Here is a 15,926-nt window from a genome sequence, read left to right on the forward strand (position 1 = left end):
TTGTGAGTCAAACAATAATCATCTGCCAACATTGCTGCCTTATGTAAGTCATCAACCTTTTGTTCATCCAAATAAGTCTTAAGGTCAGCATGAACACTCTGCTTGAAATCTTCCATCAACACTAACTGTCACAAACCATCAAAATCTGTGACCTCCTTAGACCCACACCACCTGTCAAACAATGTTTCTTTTTCTCTAGCAAACTCTACAAAAGTCTCATTGTCCCTTTTGTGAGCATTTTTGAATTTCTGATGATAAGCCTCAGGTACTAACTCATAAGCTTTCAACAGTGTACTCTTGACAAGATCATAATCTGAGCTTTGTTGTACTGACAAGGCTGAATAAGCATCCTGAGCTTTACCCTTCAAAACAGTTTGCAACAGCACAGTCTATGACTCCCTAGGCCACTTGAGATTCTGCTACGTCACAGTGCTTCCGGTTCCCATGAGATTGCGCAGTGCGATCGAGCATCAGTGCGCTTTTTGCTATCGAGTGAAATTGACGTGGTCAACACTATTAACGGTGAATTGTAGTTACGTGGTAACTACGGGTGTATATTCACATTCTCTCTGTTATCTCTACGTGGTAGAGATGGTGGTGATCACAGAGAAGCACAGTTTGAGGCACTCAAACACGTGGACATTGTTTACTTTTGTATGAACTTTAACCTGTCGTGGACAAGTCATAAAGTAGGCCGCAATGGCGGACAGAGGCTCGAGTGCGAGCATCTCTGCGGATAGTCATGGGACAGTGTCGGTCCATGAGAAGGTTGTTGAAGCACCTTCTACGTCCTCGCGTGCGAGCGGACACATTGGGAAATCGAAGATTTCCGTACAAATTCAACCACCCATGACGGATGATGGAAGGGAGTGAGTGAGTGAGTGAGTGAGTTATCATGTAACGTCACGTCGGCAATATTGCAGCCATATTGTGACGAGAACATATGTGACATAAAACGGAATATATAATCATATTATGAAGAACCTGTCGACGAAGGACAGTAAAACCACTAGACTATCACAGTTAGTATTTAAAACTAGCGTAGAAACTTAAAAGCTAATATTATCACTATTGGGACAGTACAATATAAAAACAGGCCATAGATCGCCAACAACCGAAGGTAGATCACCATACTAGGGACCATGGGGACTTACAGTACCTCAGCTACCTGCATGGTTCCTAGTTGGATTTACACCATCCCCTCAGCTGCTGGCGACTGTATGCAAGATTAGCCACAATTTAAAATTACACATATTCTACGACTAAAAACGTGGAACATTAAATCTGACTTCAACTGTTTGGGACTTACGTACCCTCTTAGGAGGACAATAATTTTACGGTACTTCAACCCCCTTCGAGGATACAGCCACTAACAATCTCAGTTGCTAATTCAACTTCCAATCATAAAATATTTATCTATTTACAAGTCATGTAACAGGTCTAATTCCTTTAAAAACGCAATGATTAAATGATAACTAACATTACTAAAAAGATCCTTCATATTTCTTGATTTGAAATACTTATCCCTTGTGATGGAATATTCCACACAGTCAAGCAAGACATGCTTGACTGTGATTCTTTCATCACAAGGGATACAAAAAGGAGGATCCTCACCTTTAAGCACATATTCATGTGTATATCTAGTGTGGCCAATACGACATCGTCGCATAATGACCTCTTCAAATCTTGACTGACAACCCAAGTAGGTGTATCCAATATACGGTTTTATTTCATGTAATTTGTTAATACCTACTTGGGTGTCCCACCTCTTCTGCATCAGATCATGGATGTAAGACCTAATGATTGCTTTATAATCAGTGTATGGAATAGGAAGTGGTGTCACAGATTTGTTGAGTGCTGCTTTTGCAGCAAGGTCAGCCAGCGTGTTCCCAGAAATGCCAACGTGGCTGGGTAACCAACAGAAGACGATGTCGTATTGGCCAGTAGCAAGATCATTATACAATTCAATAATTTCAATTAAAAGTGGATGTTTACAAGAAATATTTTTAATCGCCTGAAGGCAAGAAAGAGAGTCTGAATAGATAATATATTGTTTATGTTCAGGGTGTCTTTGAATATATTTGACAGCCGTTAATATGGCTTTTGCTTCTGCAGTAAAAATAGAACTGTTATCTGGTAATCTAGAAGATATTGTTCTGGATCCAATGACAGTGGCACAAGCTACTGCACCACCGTCCTTGGAACCATCTGTAAATAAGGGTTTGTAGTGACTGTATTTACTTTTTAATTGATTATATTCTTGTTTATATTGTAATTCATTAGTTTCGGATTTTTTAAAAGAAGATAATGTTAGGTCGACTTGTGGTCTAACTAACTGCCAAGGAGGAGAAGAAAGAAGACGGCAGGGAGCTATGTTTTCCAGCTTAATGCCGGCCGAAGAAATAAATGGTTTAATTCTGTGTCCGAGAGGTGGAACAAGAGAAGACTTCTTGTCGTACAAATCCTGATAAAGTGGATTGAACACACAGTTATATGCAGGGTTAGATTCATTAGAGGATAATTTAGTAATGTACTGTAAGGATAATTTTATACGACGTTGTGTAAGAGATGGTTCATCGGCCTCAACGTAAAGACTGTCAACGGGTGAAGTTCGGAAAGATCCAAGACAAAGTCTCAAACCTTGGTGATGGACAGAATCAAGAAGTTTAAGGTTGCTTTTACAGGCTCCACCATATACGATGGAGCCGTAATCAAGTTTCGAACGGATCAATGATCGATAAACTTGTAGGAGGGTAGCTTGGTCTCCTCCCCACTTACAATTAGAAATGACTTTCAACAAGTCAAGTGCCTTCTGGCATTTAGTCTTAAGGGATTTGATATGGGGAAGAAACGTTAAATGTGAGTCAAAAATCAATCCCAAGAACTTGGTCTCTTTAACAACTTTAATAGCAGTGCCATTTAGAAACAATTCAGGGTCTTTATGTGGTTTATATCGTCTACAGAAGTGCATACAATTAGTTTTCGATTTAGAAAATTTGAAACCGTTTTCAAGACACCATTTATTAATTTTATTTAAGCATAACTGCAGTTGCCTCTCAATAGTACGCATATTTTTACCACGACAGGAAATATTAAAATCATCCACAAAAAGTGATCCGTCAATCGAATCATTTAAAACTTTGGATAAACTGTTGATTTTAATGCTAAATAAAGTAACAGACAAAACACTCCCTTGTGGAACACCCTGGTCCTGATTATAATGTTCAGACAGGGTAGAACCCACGCGGACTTGAAATTGCCGGTCTTGTAAAAACTGTGATATAAAAAGAGGTAAACGGCCTTTCAAACCAAAATCATGCAAATCCTGTAAAATACCATGCTTCCAGGTCGTATCATAAGCTTTCTCAAGATCAAAGAAAATTGATACAGCATGCTGTTTATTAACTATAGCATTTTTAGCAAAGGATTCTAAACGTACCAAGTGATCAATGGTACTACGATTTTTCCTGAAACCACATTGAATATTTGTTATAATGTTATTGGTTTCAAGATACCAAGTTAATCTATTATTCACCATACGTTCCATGGTTTTACAGACACAACTCGTTAGAGATATTGGTCTGTAATTAGACGGATCAGTATGATCCCGGCCAGGCTTTGGAATAGGGACAACAATGGCATTACGCCATGAAGTTGGAAAATTCCCCGACGTCCATATTTGATCAAAAATTCCTAAAAGGACTTCTAAACATGATTCGGGCAAATGCTTTAGGAGTTGATAGTGAATATTATCGGTTCCTGTTGCTGTATCATGAGCTTGCTCAAGGGCAGTATGGAGCTCATGCAACGAAAATAATTCGTTATAGTCTTCACCATTGTCTGAGTTAAAATTGATTCTTTTCTTTTCCTCTTGTTTCTGATACTTTTGGAACTCAGGGACATAATTTGATGAAGATGAATTTTTGGCTAAAGTTGCGCCAAGTTTATTTGCTATGTCAGTTTTATTAGTTAATATGGCATCCCCGTCCTTCAGATGATGCACAGTAGATTTGGAACCCTTGCCCTTTATTCTTTGGACCATATTCCACACCTTTGACATTGGTGTACGTGAATTTATTTTGGAAACATAATTTCGCCAAGACTGACGTTTACCTTGTTTAAAAGCACGTCTAGCCTTTGCGTTAGTAATTTTGACTTTGTCTAGATTATGAACTGTAGGATGTTTGCGAAAATATTTTTCGGCTTTCTTCCTACATTTTCTGGCCTGTTTACACTCGTCATTAAACCATGGTTTACGAATATGTGGAATTGCAGAGGACATAGGAATTGTTTTGTCTGCAATGGCATTTAGTATATCCGAAAAAGACTGTATTGGATCTTCACTGTTCTTAAAAAGATCATGCTTCAAGTGTTCAGCACACAGTGTCTGATATAATGACCAATCAGCCCTAGCAAAGTTCCGTCTTGATACAGGTGGATCATCACCAGGGTTGATGGCTTTCAGCATGGTGGGGAAGTGATCACTCCCACATAGGTCATCATGGACCAGCCATTCAAATTCATTGTATAAGTTGGTATCAGCTAGTGATAAATCCAGGGAAGAGTATTTTCCCGTAGCTGGATGTAAATAAGTAGCTGAGTCATCATTGAAAATACACAAATTATTATCGGAAATGAATTCCTCAAGGATTTTGCCTTTATTATTAGTATTGTCACTTCCCCATAATGGATTGTGTCCGTTGAGGTCCCCCATAATAATACATGGTTTGGGGAGCTGATCATATAGACTTTGAAGATCTGACTGACAAATATTGGAAGATGGAGGGATATACAAACTGCACAATGTCAAAGCAATGTGTAAAGTCAAGCGAACAGCAACTGCTTGAAGGTTTGTTTTTAGAGTAACAGGGCTATGTATTACGCTCTGATGAACGAGAATAGAAGAGCCTCCAGTAGCCCGATCTCCCGGAGGAGAAAAAGAATGATAAGCGCTGTACTGTCTCAAATTCAAGGTATCTGTATTTTTAAGATATGTCTCTTGGAGACATAGCGTAGATGGCTGAAAGTCCTGTATCAGCAATTGTACCTCGTTGAAATTAGTTTTTAGTCCTCTACAATTCCATTGCAATAGATTGGACTGGTTCATGGTGGCTCAATTGGTGATCTTCCACGCGAATGTGTGGAGGGTAAATTCCTCCTGCTGTCCTGTGAGGACAGAGTGATATCCATCTCCAGAGGCCCAAAAGAGTTTTCTACAGGAACTTCTGAAGATGAAGGGATGATGGGAATTGATTTCCTGTTTAATTTTTTTCCTTTCTGTTTTTGACTGTCAGTCTGTTTATCATACGATTGTGATTTGGGCTCAGGCTGTCTCTCAGTCTGTGATCCAGATGTAGATTGAGTTACTGGGGAAGATGGTTTTGCAACTGAGGATAAGGTAATGGGTTTTGCAGACTTAACCCATGTCAAGTCTGTCTGACAACTTACAGGAGATGTCATAACAGCGTGCGTGACGGCAGCAGAGTAGGTCTTATTTAATGGAGGTGTGGTTTCAGCTGTCAACAGTTTTTTTGCGTCAAAGTATGAAATATTCCTTTCACATTTAAGTTTCATTATTTTGGACTCCTTTTGCCAAACAGGACAAGATTTTGATGTAGCAGCATGAGATCCCGAACAGTTTGCGCATTTCAACTCATTGTTGCAGTCTGTATTATCATGTTGTTCACCACAACGATGACATACAGCCGAACCACGACAAGAACTAACCCCATGACCGAACATTTAAAGCAGCGAAGCGGGCTGGGGACATACACGTCCACTCCAATATTGAAATACCCTGCTTTGATTGAAGGTGGTAAGGATGCACGAGCAAACGTCAAGAGATATGTATTGGTATTGACACTGATTCCTACTTTCTTGACGGTGAACCGTTTTACAGCTGTGACTCCCTGATCATGAAGTTCAGTTACTTTGTCTTGTTCTGACATGTCAGACAGGCAGCGAGCCCTGTCCCGAACAATGCCCCGGCAGGAATTTAATGTTCTGTGCACGGACACAGCAACCTCAATATTGGCAAATGTTTTGATAGATAAAAGATTTAGAGATTGCTGTCTCCGTGCACATTCCACCAGAAGTGAACCACTACGAAGACGGGTGACATTGCGAACCTCTCCACAAATACCTGAAACAGCCTTAGAAATGGCAAAGGGGTTTAATTTAATAGGAAGATTGTCTGTTGCCTCAATCACTAAGAAACGTGCCCAGTTATCAGCATTGGAAGAAACACTTCTTGTTGATTCATCAATATTTTCAATTCGTCGCTTTTTTTCATTTCGCCAAGAACCAGATGATTGGGGATCCATGATTGAAAGAAAAAATTCAGCATCCTTACTCCCCACCCACCATGGAGTGTCAACAAGGACGATGTCAAATAGCATCGGATCTCCAAGATGCCGACACCAGGGATACAGGGGTGCTATACTCCGGCAACTATGACACAAATAGCAACATTTGTATACCAAATAAATTGCCAGGGTGGTTCTGCCCGTGACAAATGATTGGATACATATTGAACTTGGAGGTCAACATTGCCAGATTGGCCCATGAGCCACCGCCTTCTGGCATAGGACTCTAGGCATTAAATATGTTAATATTTTGGAAATGAAAACTCGAAATGGCCAAGACCCAATAAGTAGTTGAGTGTGCACAAATTTTTTACTATGCACAGGGCATGGCGTGACCAGCCGATTGATAGAACCGGGCCAGTTCTACCACCCGTCTAGGCGAAGTCAGGGCCAAAGTGGTGTGTTAGGCAACAGGAACATGGCTTCAAGCTCCTATTGCCCTCAACCACCAGGATCCCTTCCTCCGCCGACACAGGGCCGCAACCCACGGCAAACGGGTTGGTGGACCAAATATCCCCCCGGGTCCACTACGGGGGTGTCGGCAAGCTCTTGGCGTTACCCAGCACCCACCACGAGGAGGTGGCTCGCCACGGGTGCCTGATGGAAGGGACATAGGGGGCGCAGCTCCCAATATGGCGACCAAGATGGCGGCGCCCAGGAATTCGCATGCTCGAGAGACAACTAGCACTCCTCGCAGTGACTTAGTGGAACTAGGCCAATTGCTGGCTAGCACTATGGCAGACATCAAATCCTCTATTACTCAAGGCTTTGCCGAAATCAAAGCCAACGCTCAGATGTCTGATGCAGACACAGAGGAAACGTATGCGTACTATGTACATGATGAAGATAATGAATATGATGACGAGTATGCAGGCCACGAATCTAACGGTGAGCATTCCACAAGCAAAACAGTGGATCTAGTGGAGAAATTATTATGTACCGACAAGGTGCATACACTCACTAGTGATGATAGTGATACCCTTTTGAAAGATATTCAAGGGGAACTTACTGCTAAAGAAAAGACTAGCCCTGCTATTCATCCCACCATGGCAGAAATTGTGAATGGCCTGATCTTCAAAACGGAGCGGCCGGATGAGGAGACAGTCAAGAAGAAACTGGACAGCATCGTTCGACCGGAAAATTGTCCCTCACTAGTCCCTACCAGAGTGGATGAACTCATCTGGAACCTGATGAGACCGGTAACTCAGACAAATGACAAGAAGGCTCAGAAATGTCAAAGCATGCTTATAAAAACGGTGACAGCGATAGCGTCAGCCACAGACAAGGTATTTAAGCTCAAAACGGCATTGAGCACTCAGGAATCGAACTCCTCAACCTCAATCTTGGGAGACATGAGTGTGATCATAAAAGAACTTATTGATGCCATGCAAGTTGCCAGCTTTGCAAACTTTGAACTCAATCTTCGCAGAAGAGAGCACATACGACCAGATGTCAATGGCAGCTACACATCGTTATTTTCAACCAATGTGCCCATCAACAACTACCTATTTGGAGGTGATGCCGCCAAACGATTGGAAGACATAGAGAAAGCCAATCCAGCTGCAAATAAAGTGAAGCCAAACCGAGACTTCACTTGGACACCCAGAAAGAGAGGGGGACGTGCTCGATACATCATCAGAGGTCGAGGGAGGGGATACAGAGACAGTCCCTATCCAGCTTTTTTAGAGAACAGAGGGGGCTTCCGGCGCGGACAGCCCCATGCAGGCCCATCAAATGCCAGCAAGACACGTCGGCCCAGCAGACATTAAATCTGGACTCGCAGGTAAATCAGCATTATGTACAGGGACTGACTTTGATCCCATCAGCATGCTTTACTGCAGGACGTATTAGTCAATTTGTATCCCAATGGGAATCCTTGACATCAGATCAGACTATCCTTGACACAGTTTCTGGTTGTCATATTGATCTTGTGGTGAACAGTCATGTGCAGATACCCACTCCTAGAACTGTCAGGGTAAACACAACTGATAAGCACATTATTGATGGGGAAATCTCTAAATTGCTAGAGAAAGGTGTGATAAAACCCACACTGCATTGTGACGGGGAATGTGTATCCCCCATATTTCTCAGGAAGAAGAAAGATGGATCCTATAGGATTATACTTAATCTCAAGCAATTTAACAGCAATATTCAGTATGAGCACTTTAAAATGGAAACCTTACAATCTGCTGTCAAATTAATGTCCCAGGGGTGCTATATGGCAAGTATTGATTTGCGGGATGCGTATTATTCAGTGCCTATTGCAGAAGAGCACAGAAAATTCCTCCGGTTTGAGTGGCAAGGGATACTCTATGAATATACTTGTTTACCCAATGGACTGGCTTGCGCCCCCCGTAGATTCACTAAACTACTTAAACCTGCTTATGCTACACTCAGGCAACAAGGCTGCACGGTGGTTCCATATCTTGATGACTCTTACCTCCAGGGAGATACCAAAGTAGAATGTGCAGATAATGTTAGGCGGACAGTCACGTTACTCCAAGACCTGGGATTCATCATACATGCTGAAAAATCTAAGCTGGTACCTACTCAAGAGATAGAATTCCTTGGATTTGTGCTCAATTCAGTGTTCATGACGATACGACTGTCACCCGAGAAAGCACAAAGAGTAAAGCTAGAGTGCTCTGTGTTGTCAGATAAGCAATATGCTAGAATTCAGGAAGTGGCTCATGTGATAGGTCTGTTAGTAAGCAGTTTCCCTGGTGTCCAGTATGGACAGCTCCACTACCGAGAACTTGAACAGGCAAAAACTGTAGCTCTAAAGAGAGTGTGTGGCAATTATGATGCAACCATGATCATTACACAAGCCATGCGTGACAACCTAGATTGGTGGGTAGAGGAGGTTGAGAGTGCATTTAAACCAGTGTTAATACCAGCTCCTGAGTGTACCTTGTTCTCAGATGCATCACTAGCTGGTTGGGGGGCCCATCTAAATAATCAGACAGCGAATGGGCGCTGGACAAGGGATGAGAATCAGTGTCACATCAATGAGTTAGAATTACTGGCATGTTTCCTCGCCCTCCAATCATTGTGCAAGGACAAAACCCACTGCCACATCAAATTACAGTTGGACAATTCTACGGCTATTACATATATAAATTCAATGGGAGGAAGCAAATCACATAACTGTAACAAAATAGTGAAGAAACTTTGGCAATGGTGCATAGAAAGGAGCATTTGGGTTAGTGCTAGTCATATACCTGGCACTTGTAACATACAAGCTGACAAAGAATCCCGCATTTTTGATGATAGAACGGAATGGCAGTTACTTCCTAGTGTGTTTGAATCTGTGGCTCAATTGTGGGGCCTACCTGATATTGACCTGTTTGCATCTCGGCTTAATAAACAATTCGTGCCATATGTAGCTTGGAAACCAGACCCAGCTGCTAAAGCAACAGATGCTTTCTCTATATCATGGCAGAACTTATATGTGTATATGTTTCCTCCCTTCAGTGTGATACCCCAGTGTCTCCAGAAGCTGAGGAAGGAGAAGGGGGAAGCAACCATGGTGCTGCCGAACTGGCCAACGCAGCCCTGGTACAACACGGTGCTGAGGATGCTGGTGGATCATCCTCGTTTTCTGCCGCGCAGGATGGACCTGCTGATGTTGCCGCACAACAACTCTTTGCACCCGTTGAGGAAAAAGCTGCAACTAGTGGCATGCCGCTTATCCGGGAAGCCCTCACGCTCCGAGGCATTCCGGAACGAATTGGGAAAGTCATCACCCAATCATGGCGTGGTTCAACTCAGCGACAATACCAGGTTCACCTCCACAAGTGGGAGGCATATTGCAGTGAAAGGGACATTGATCCACTTCAGGGAACTGTAGCTGAGTTACTTGGATTTCTGCATGTACTGTATGAACAAGGTCTTAGCTACAGTAGCTTAAATACAGCTAGGTCAGCAGTAAGTGCTTTAGTCTCAATTAGTAGTGGAATTAGTGTTGGTTCGGACCCGTTAGTATGTAGATTTTTGAAAGGTGTGTTCCAACAGAGGCCCACCAGGTCAAGGTACAAGAACGTGTGGGATGTGAGCACAGTATTCACATACATTGATAGCTTAGGAAGGAACTGTGAACTGACCTTGAAATACCTGACTCTCAAGTTGACAGTGTTACTGGCACTGGCCACAGCTAACAGACTACAATCTCTGAAGACTTTGGATATCCTAAACATGAAAATGATGGATAACAAAATTGTGTTTGTACTCAATAGACTAAAGCAGAGAACACCTGGTAGGCCAGCACAGTTTGTAGACATAGATAGATTCGAGACCGAAAGCAATCTCTGTGTCTATCGGACTCTAAGGGCATATTTAGATGCCACATTGGATTTAAGGGGAGAGGAAAAACAAGTGCTGATTAGTTTCCAAAAACCCCATAAGAAAGTCGGCACATCCACTATAGCAAGGTGGATTCGGCAAGTCCTTGCAGCGGCAGGAATAGATACTTCGGTGTTCTGTGCTCACAGCACGAGGGCGGCAGCCTCTTCAGCAGCCAGTGTGGCACAGGTGCCGATCACGGACATTCTGAGGACAGCGGGTTGGGCATCAGCCCAGACATTTGCCAAACATTACCGGCTCCCAGTTGACACTGGTACCAGCAATATGTATGACACAATTGTTACTGCTAGTCAGGAAACTCCCTCCAGATTAGATCTCTAATCACATTGGTGCTTTTTGTATTAATAGGACTACAACTGCAACACAGTGAACACACTTGTGTCGGTTATTGCATGATGGTGATTTATAGAACTTGGTTTTAACATGTTTAATGTGCATGTATTCTAGTCATTTTACTAGTTTGGAAATTAGTGGCAAGTGACAATAAATGGGTGTTAATTTAATGAAGAGTGGCTTCCTGTGATGATTTTATGACACCAGGTACCTTTCAAATCTCATGGGAACCGGAAGCACTGTGACGTAGCAGAATTTTACAATTAAACGAGACTTACCTGTAAGTTGAAGTTTGGTTGGGATTCTGCTACGTCACAGGAGTGCTGGAGGTTAACATGCCCTCCTCACTCCCACCCTGTTGGCCAACGCGGTTGGTTAGCTCAAACTCACTGGTGTCAACAATCTACTTTAAATACTGATGCTCGATCGCACTGCGCAATCTCATGTTAACCTCCAGCACTCCTGTGACGTAGCAGAATCCCAACCAAACTTCAACTTACAGGTAAGTCTCGTCTAATTGTAAAATTTTCAGCAACTTTCTCAAAATGTAGAAACTATTTGTCTACTTCCTTCTCATTAAATGGAGGTACAAGCCTAGCATGCTTTGCAATGTCAAAAGTGGAAGAATCTGAGTTCTGAGACGGGTTTTCAAGTTTTTTCAGAGCAATTTCCTTGTCAACTTGCAATTTCTTCAATTCTACTTCCTTTCTGTCTCTTTCCCTTTCCCTTTCCTTCTCCATCTCAAACTTTTTCATTTCTTTTTCTATTTCCATCCTTTTGAGTTCTATTTCTAATTTTTTTTATTTCCAACTGGGTTGAACCTTCCTCTGGCACCATTTCCAAAACGTCATCCTCAAAAATTCCTTCATCAACATAGTGGTTCAACACAATTTTCAAAATCTGAAATTTCCTCATAGCAGGTTTCGCTTCAAGTTTGAGATGTGAGGAAAACTGCAATAAATCCTTAACTGACCAATTGTCTTTGAGTCAGGGGACAATACAAACTTCTCAAGTTCAAACACCATTTTGCTGGTTCAACAATTAACTTGTGCAAAATTGCAGAAATTTGGAATATATTTCACAAATGGTCTCAAATGTCAAATGAATTCTATCCCGGACGAGCCCCCAATTTTGTTACGGTTAAGAATGTACCGTGACAAACTATTTAACAAATCCCCCTGTAAACCAGAAAAACAGAACAAAGACAAGTTGTTTACGTTCAAATAATATATTGTTAAACCACGAGAGCAAGATATATAGGGCACAAGTCAATATATCAATGTTGATTACAAATACATTTCAAGAGAGACAAAATCTAAGTCATTGGGTCACAAAAATACAATATATCAAACTCACCAAAGTCTTGATGTGAGAGGGAACAGCTACGGCAAAATGTAAACAAAGCGATCGGTGACAGCAGACAATGTAGACAGGATTTCAAGCGTGGCAGAGAAGTAAATCCAGCAGATAGGAATGAATATCAGTGAGAGTGTCGCCCTCCACACGGCAACCAGCCTATTTATATAAACTAAGCCACTTCCCGAAAGTTCGGGCACAAACTAACATCGTCAACACTGTAGAATGGTCTCGAAACAGTATCCCGGAAGCAAAACATTGAAAACTAGGAGCAGGTAAATTCCGGAATGCCAGAATACTAAAAGTGTTGACCACATATTAAAACGAAATGTGACCCATAATATTTACTATTCAAAACACTAAACATTGTGACCCAATAATAATTAATACTGAATTCATAACAAAATACACAGGAAATACATACTCGTAACACAACATTCTGGTTGCTTACTTTCTATATATATAAAGGGAATAGGCTTATTAATAGAAATCAAAATGCGACCTCTAAAGTTAGACGAATAATATGTAGAGGCACAAAAGAGTATTTACCATTACCCCTCATTTGGAACTATTGTCACGGTAACAGTCATAATCTGGGGTGTTCAAAGCCGGGAATGTAATGTGATGGTTTAGTCAATCTCAGTGTTTTTCAGGCATCGCCACGCCACTTTTATTTGTGCGCGTAACAATTTTTTATTGCCATTTTGAAAAAATAATTTTGATTTTGCCACACCCAGATCAATTTGTCCACTGTAAGAATGAATGTCTGTATGCGTGACTAAGAGTGTGACTGCATCTACAACTCATTGACACATGTTTATAAACTTTCCAGACTGTACTTGTAAGAGAAAAAAACAACAACTGTGTAGTAGTATAGGGAATAGCGGTTCTGGACCGCAGAGCAAAATCACCTGCCAATTTGCAGGGAAAAACCAAAAATACACCACATCGGAGACTAATTATACGACTACTTTTCGTCTGCAAAACTGTTCACAAATAACTTTACAAAGGTGGATCTTTACCCCACTGGGTGTACCTCCCATTTAAAATATGAAAAGTACAGGGTATAAAAAATGTCTGGAACCAAACTATCACGAGAAGCTTATGCTGAGATCAGATCAGGTAATCTATCCATTCGGGAAGCAAAGAAAAAATATCACATATCACAAGCTAGATATATGAAAATTCGAGGGGCCTCGGATGAGGGGGGCTTCCTCTCACTTCCCCTCACGAGGGCCACTTCTGAAGTACAAAAAGCTGTAGGTGTTTCTCATGTATTTCTCTCTGACCGCGAGCAACAAATCCTGGAGGGATCAGGATTCATCTTCTACGAACGATGGCAAATTCCAAAACAATTTATAGAACTCTATTTGTGCATCTTCCGGGAGTATGTCGAAAACGGGGAAGTAATTGATTTCATTCACCTCTACCAACCAAACCAATTTCACACAGTTAATGGAAAACTGCGAGTTATACTCTCAAACTGCTTGGAGCCTGGGGATAAAAGCTTCACTCTTAACTAAAGCCATCCTATAAACTTTGATGGAGACAACTCAACATGTAAGTGTGGTGCAACTAACCATACCGCTGGAAGCAAGCAGTGTGCTTTATGGAAAATAAAGACATAGACTACACACCTCAGGGCTGTCTCACACTTGAGGTTTCAGAATGCCTATTCATACCTGGGCTTTTCCTAAATATAGAAAATTTATTTTATCGGACCTGTGTTGGATGGGCTCTACGATAATATCGATACGATACAATAATATAATTTTGTACATTATACAAAACATGTCAGAAACTTAGCAAAGATTTGCTCATGTAAGAATGATCAATGTATTTACCGGCTACTATCAGGCGAATCAGAGTCTACTCAAGGGTGTAATTCGAAAATTATGCCTCACCAATTACCAAACTATGGCGGGCCAAAAGGGCTGGAAGTAGCAACCCCACCCTTCAGTAAACATAAAGAAGCTTGTAATATTCCAGCAGGGGACTATACATCTATTTGCAAAAGAACATGTATCACTTTCTAGTAAATGTATGGATTATAAGGTGTTTTGATGTACTTTTGACCTTAAAATTTATTTTTCATGTATAAAATTAAAAAGCTTTAGGATAGCGTTAATCAGATTGAGATGTTCATCATCGAATGTGGACGATTTAAATGTGTTATAAAAAGAAAACTTGCAAACTATGTGATCTTAACCAAACAGAAGATGAATATTAATCATTTTCTCATAATGTGCCCTGCTTATAATTCCATGAGAAAGTTGTATATTAAGAACTATTATTGTGACCATCCAAACCTTTATCCATTCTCAGCATAAATAAAAAAAAACATACTATCCTCTAAAACTAGTCCATGTTAAACTTTGTGTTCTATGTCATGTTGTTTAGGACCGAATATATCTCAGAACACAATGTAACCTACAGTTGATTATTCTCCGTTCTTTATGTATATTGCATGTGGAATATTGTATTATAAATCATATGCCTTTCATTACTGGACATACATAAATTACATGCAGAATTCAGGGCAATATTAGTACTCTTCCAGTTTTGTGACTGCCGAGAGCGTAACACATACGCGCGCGCACACACACACATCTGGTAATGTTACTTGCGTGTGCAGCTAACAAGTTAGATAGCTATGTGCTTGCGGTCCATGACCATTATGCTTTTTGTAGTGGATGCTCAAGCCTATCTGGCAAATCACATATTCATAATCATATTGACTATAGGCACATTTTCACTCTAGGATCAGAGGAAGAGAAAAAGCGAAAGGAAAAAGATGAGGAAAGAGAGAGGAAACAGAAGAACGCGACAAAATTTCACATCCAGATAGGTACTAGCATATTGATAGTGCTACCATGAGAGAAATTTCATTTAATACATCAGGGTGTATTCCCTGCTTTCACTCTTTCATGTTGATCAAGCCAATGTATGGAGTGCTGTTACAAACGGTTTAAATATGAATATATTCACAGTAATGAATCTTATGCATATACATGTAGTATTTGTTGAAACACTGTACTCTTGTAATGTTCCACATGATACTGACTATACATACACATATTTCATTTAAAGTTGGATGTCTCGTTTTCACACGAGTGTTTCATGTTCCAGATTCAGATTCTGAAAATGACGAAGATGTGAACGGTGTTGACAAAGTATTGATGAGCCTTACCTCCTATTATCTGGTACACTGATTCTGGTTTTTCGAATTCGACCCATCCCTTGTTGCTATCAAACAGAATTTGCTTTAATGTGTTAACGTTTTAATGACGATGTACCTACTTTATGTGAACTTTTCCCCAAAAACTAACCACTTGATTTAAGCATGTTTGGGAGAAATCAAATTGTCTGAGAAATATTTTTTTTTCAGAGATCGTATTTAACTCGTTTTTAGTGCGATGGTTGACTAATATTTCGACATCACCTTTATTAGTCTCAGTGTGATGTAAAACGAAAGATATTTTCTTGTCGCGAATAGCTGCAAAATTTGCT

At 40.8% G+C, this 15,926-nt stretch overlaps 1 protein-coding gene across 2 annotated transcripts in view; it reads left to right on the forward strand.

Annotated features, from left to right (window-relative positions):
- The window catches only part of LOC137284850 (interferon-induced GTP-binding protein Mx1-like), a 98,908-nt gene that overhangs the window by 81,462 nt on the left and 1,520 nt on the right, over nucleotides 1-15,926 (forward strand). For both annotated transcript variants that reach the window (XM_067816871.1, XM_067816870.1), the window contains 2 exons: nucleotides 15,178-15,264; nucleotides 15,546-15,619. In XM_067816871.1, the coding sequence (XP_067672972.1) occupies nucleotides 15,178-15,264; nucleotides 15,546-15,619 (161 nt within the window). The remainder of the gene's footprint in view (nucleotides 1-15,177; nucleotides 15,265-15,545; nucleotides 15,620-15,926) is intronic.

The sequence above is a fragment of the Haliotis asinina genome, chromosome 5 (assembly GCF_037392515.1).
Source record: "Haliotis asinina isolate JCU_RB_2024 chromosome 5, JCU_Hal_asi_v2, whole genome shotgun sequence".
Classification (NCBI taxonomy): Eukaryota; Metazoa; Mollusca; class Gastropoda; order Lepetellida; family Haliotidae; genus Haliotis; species Haliotis asinina.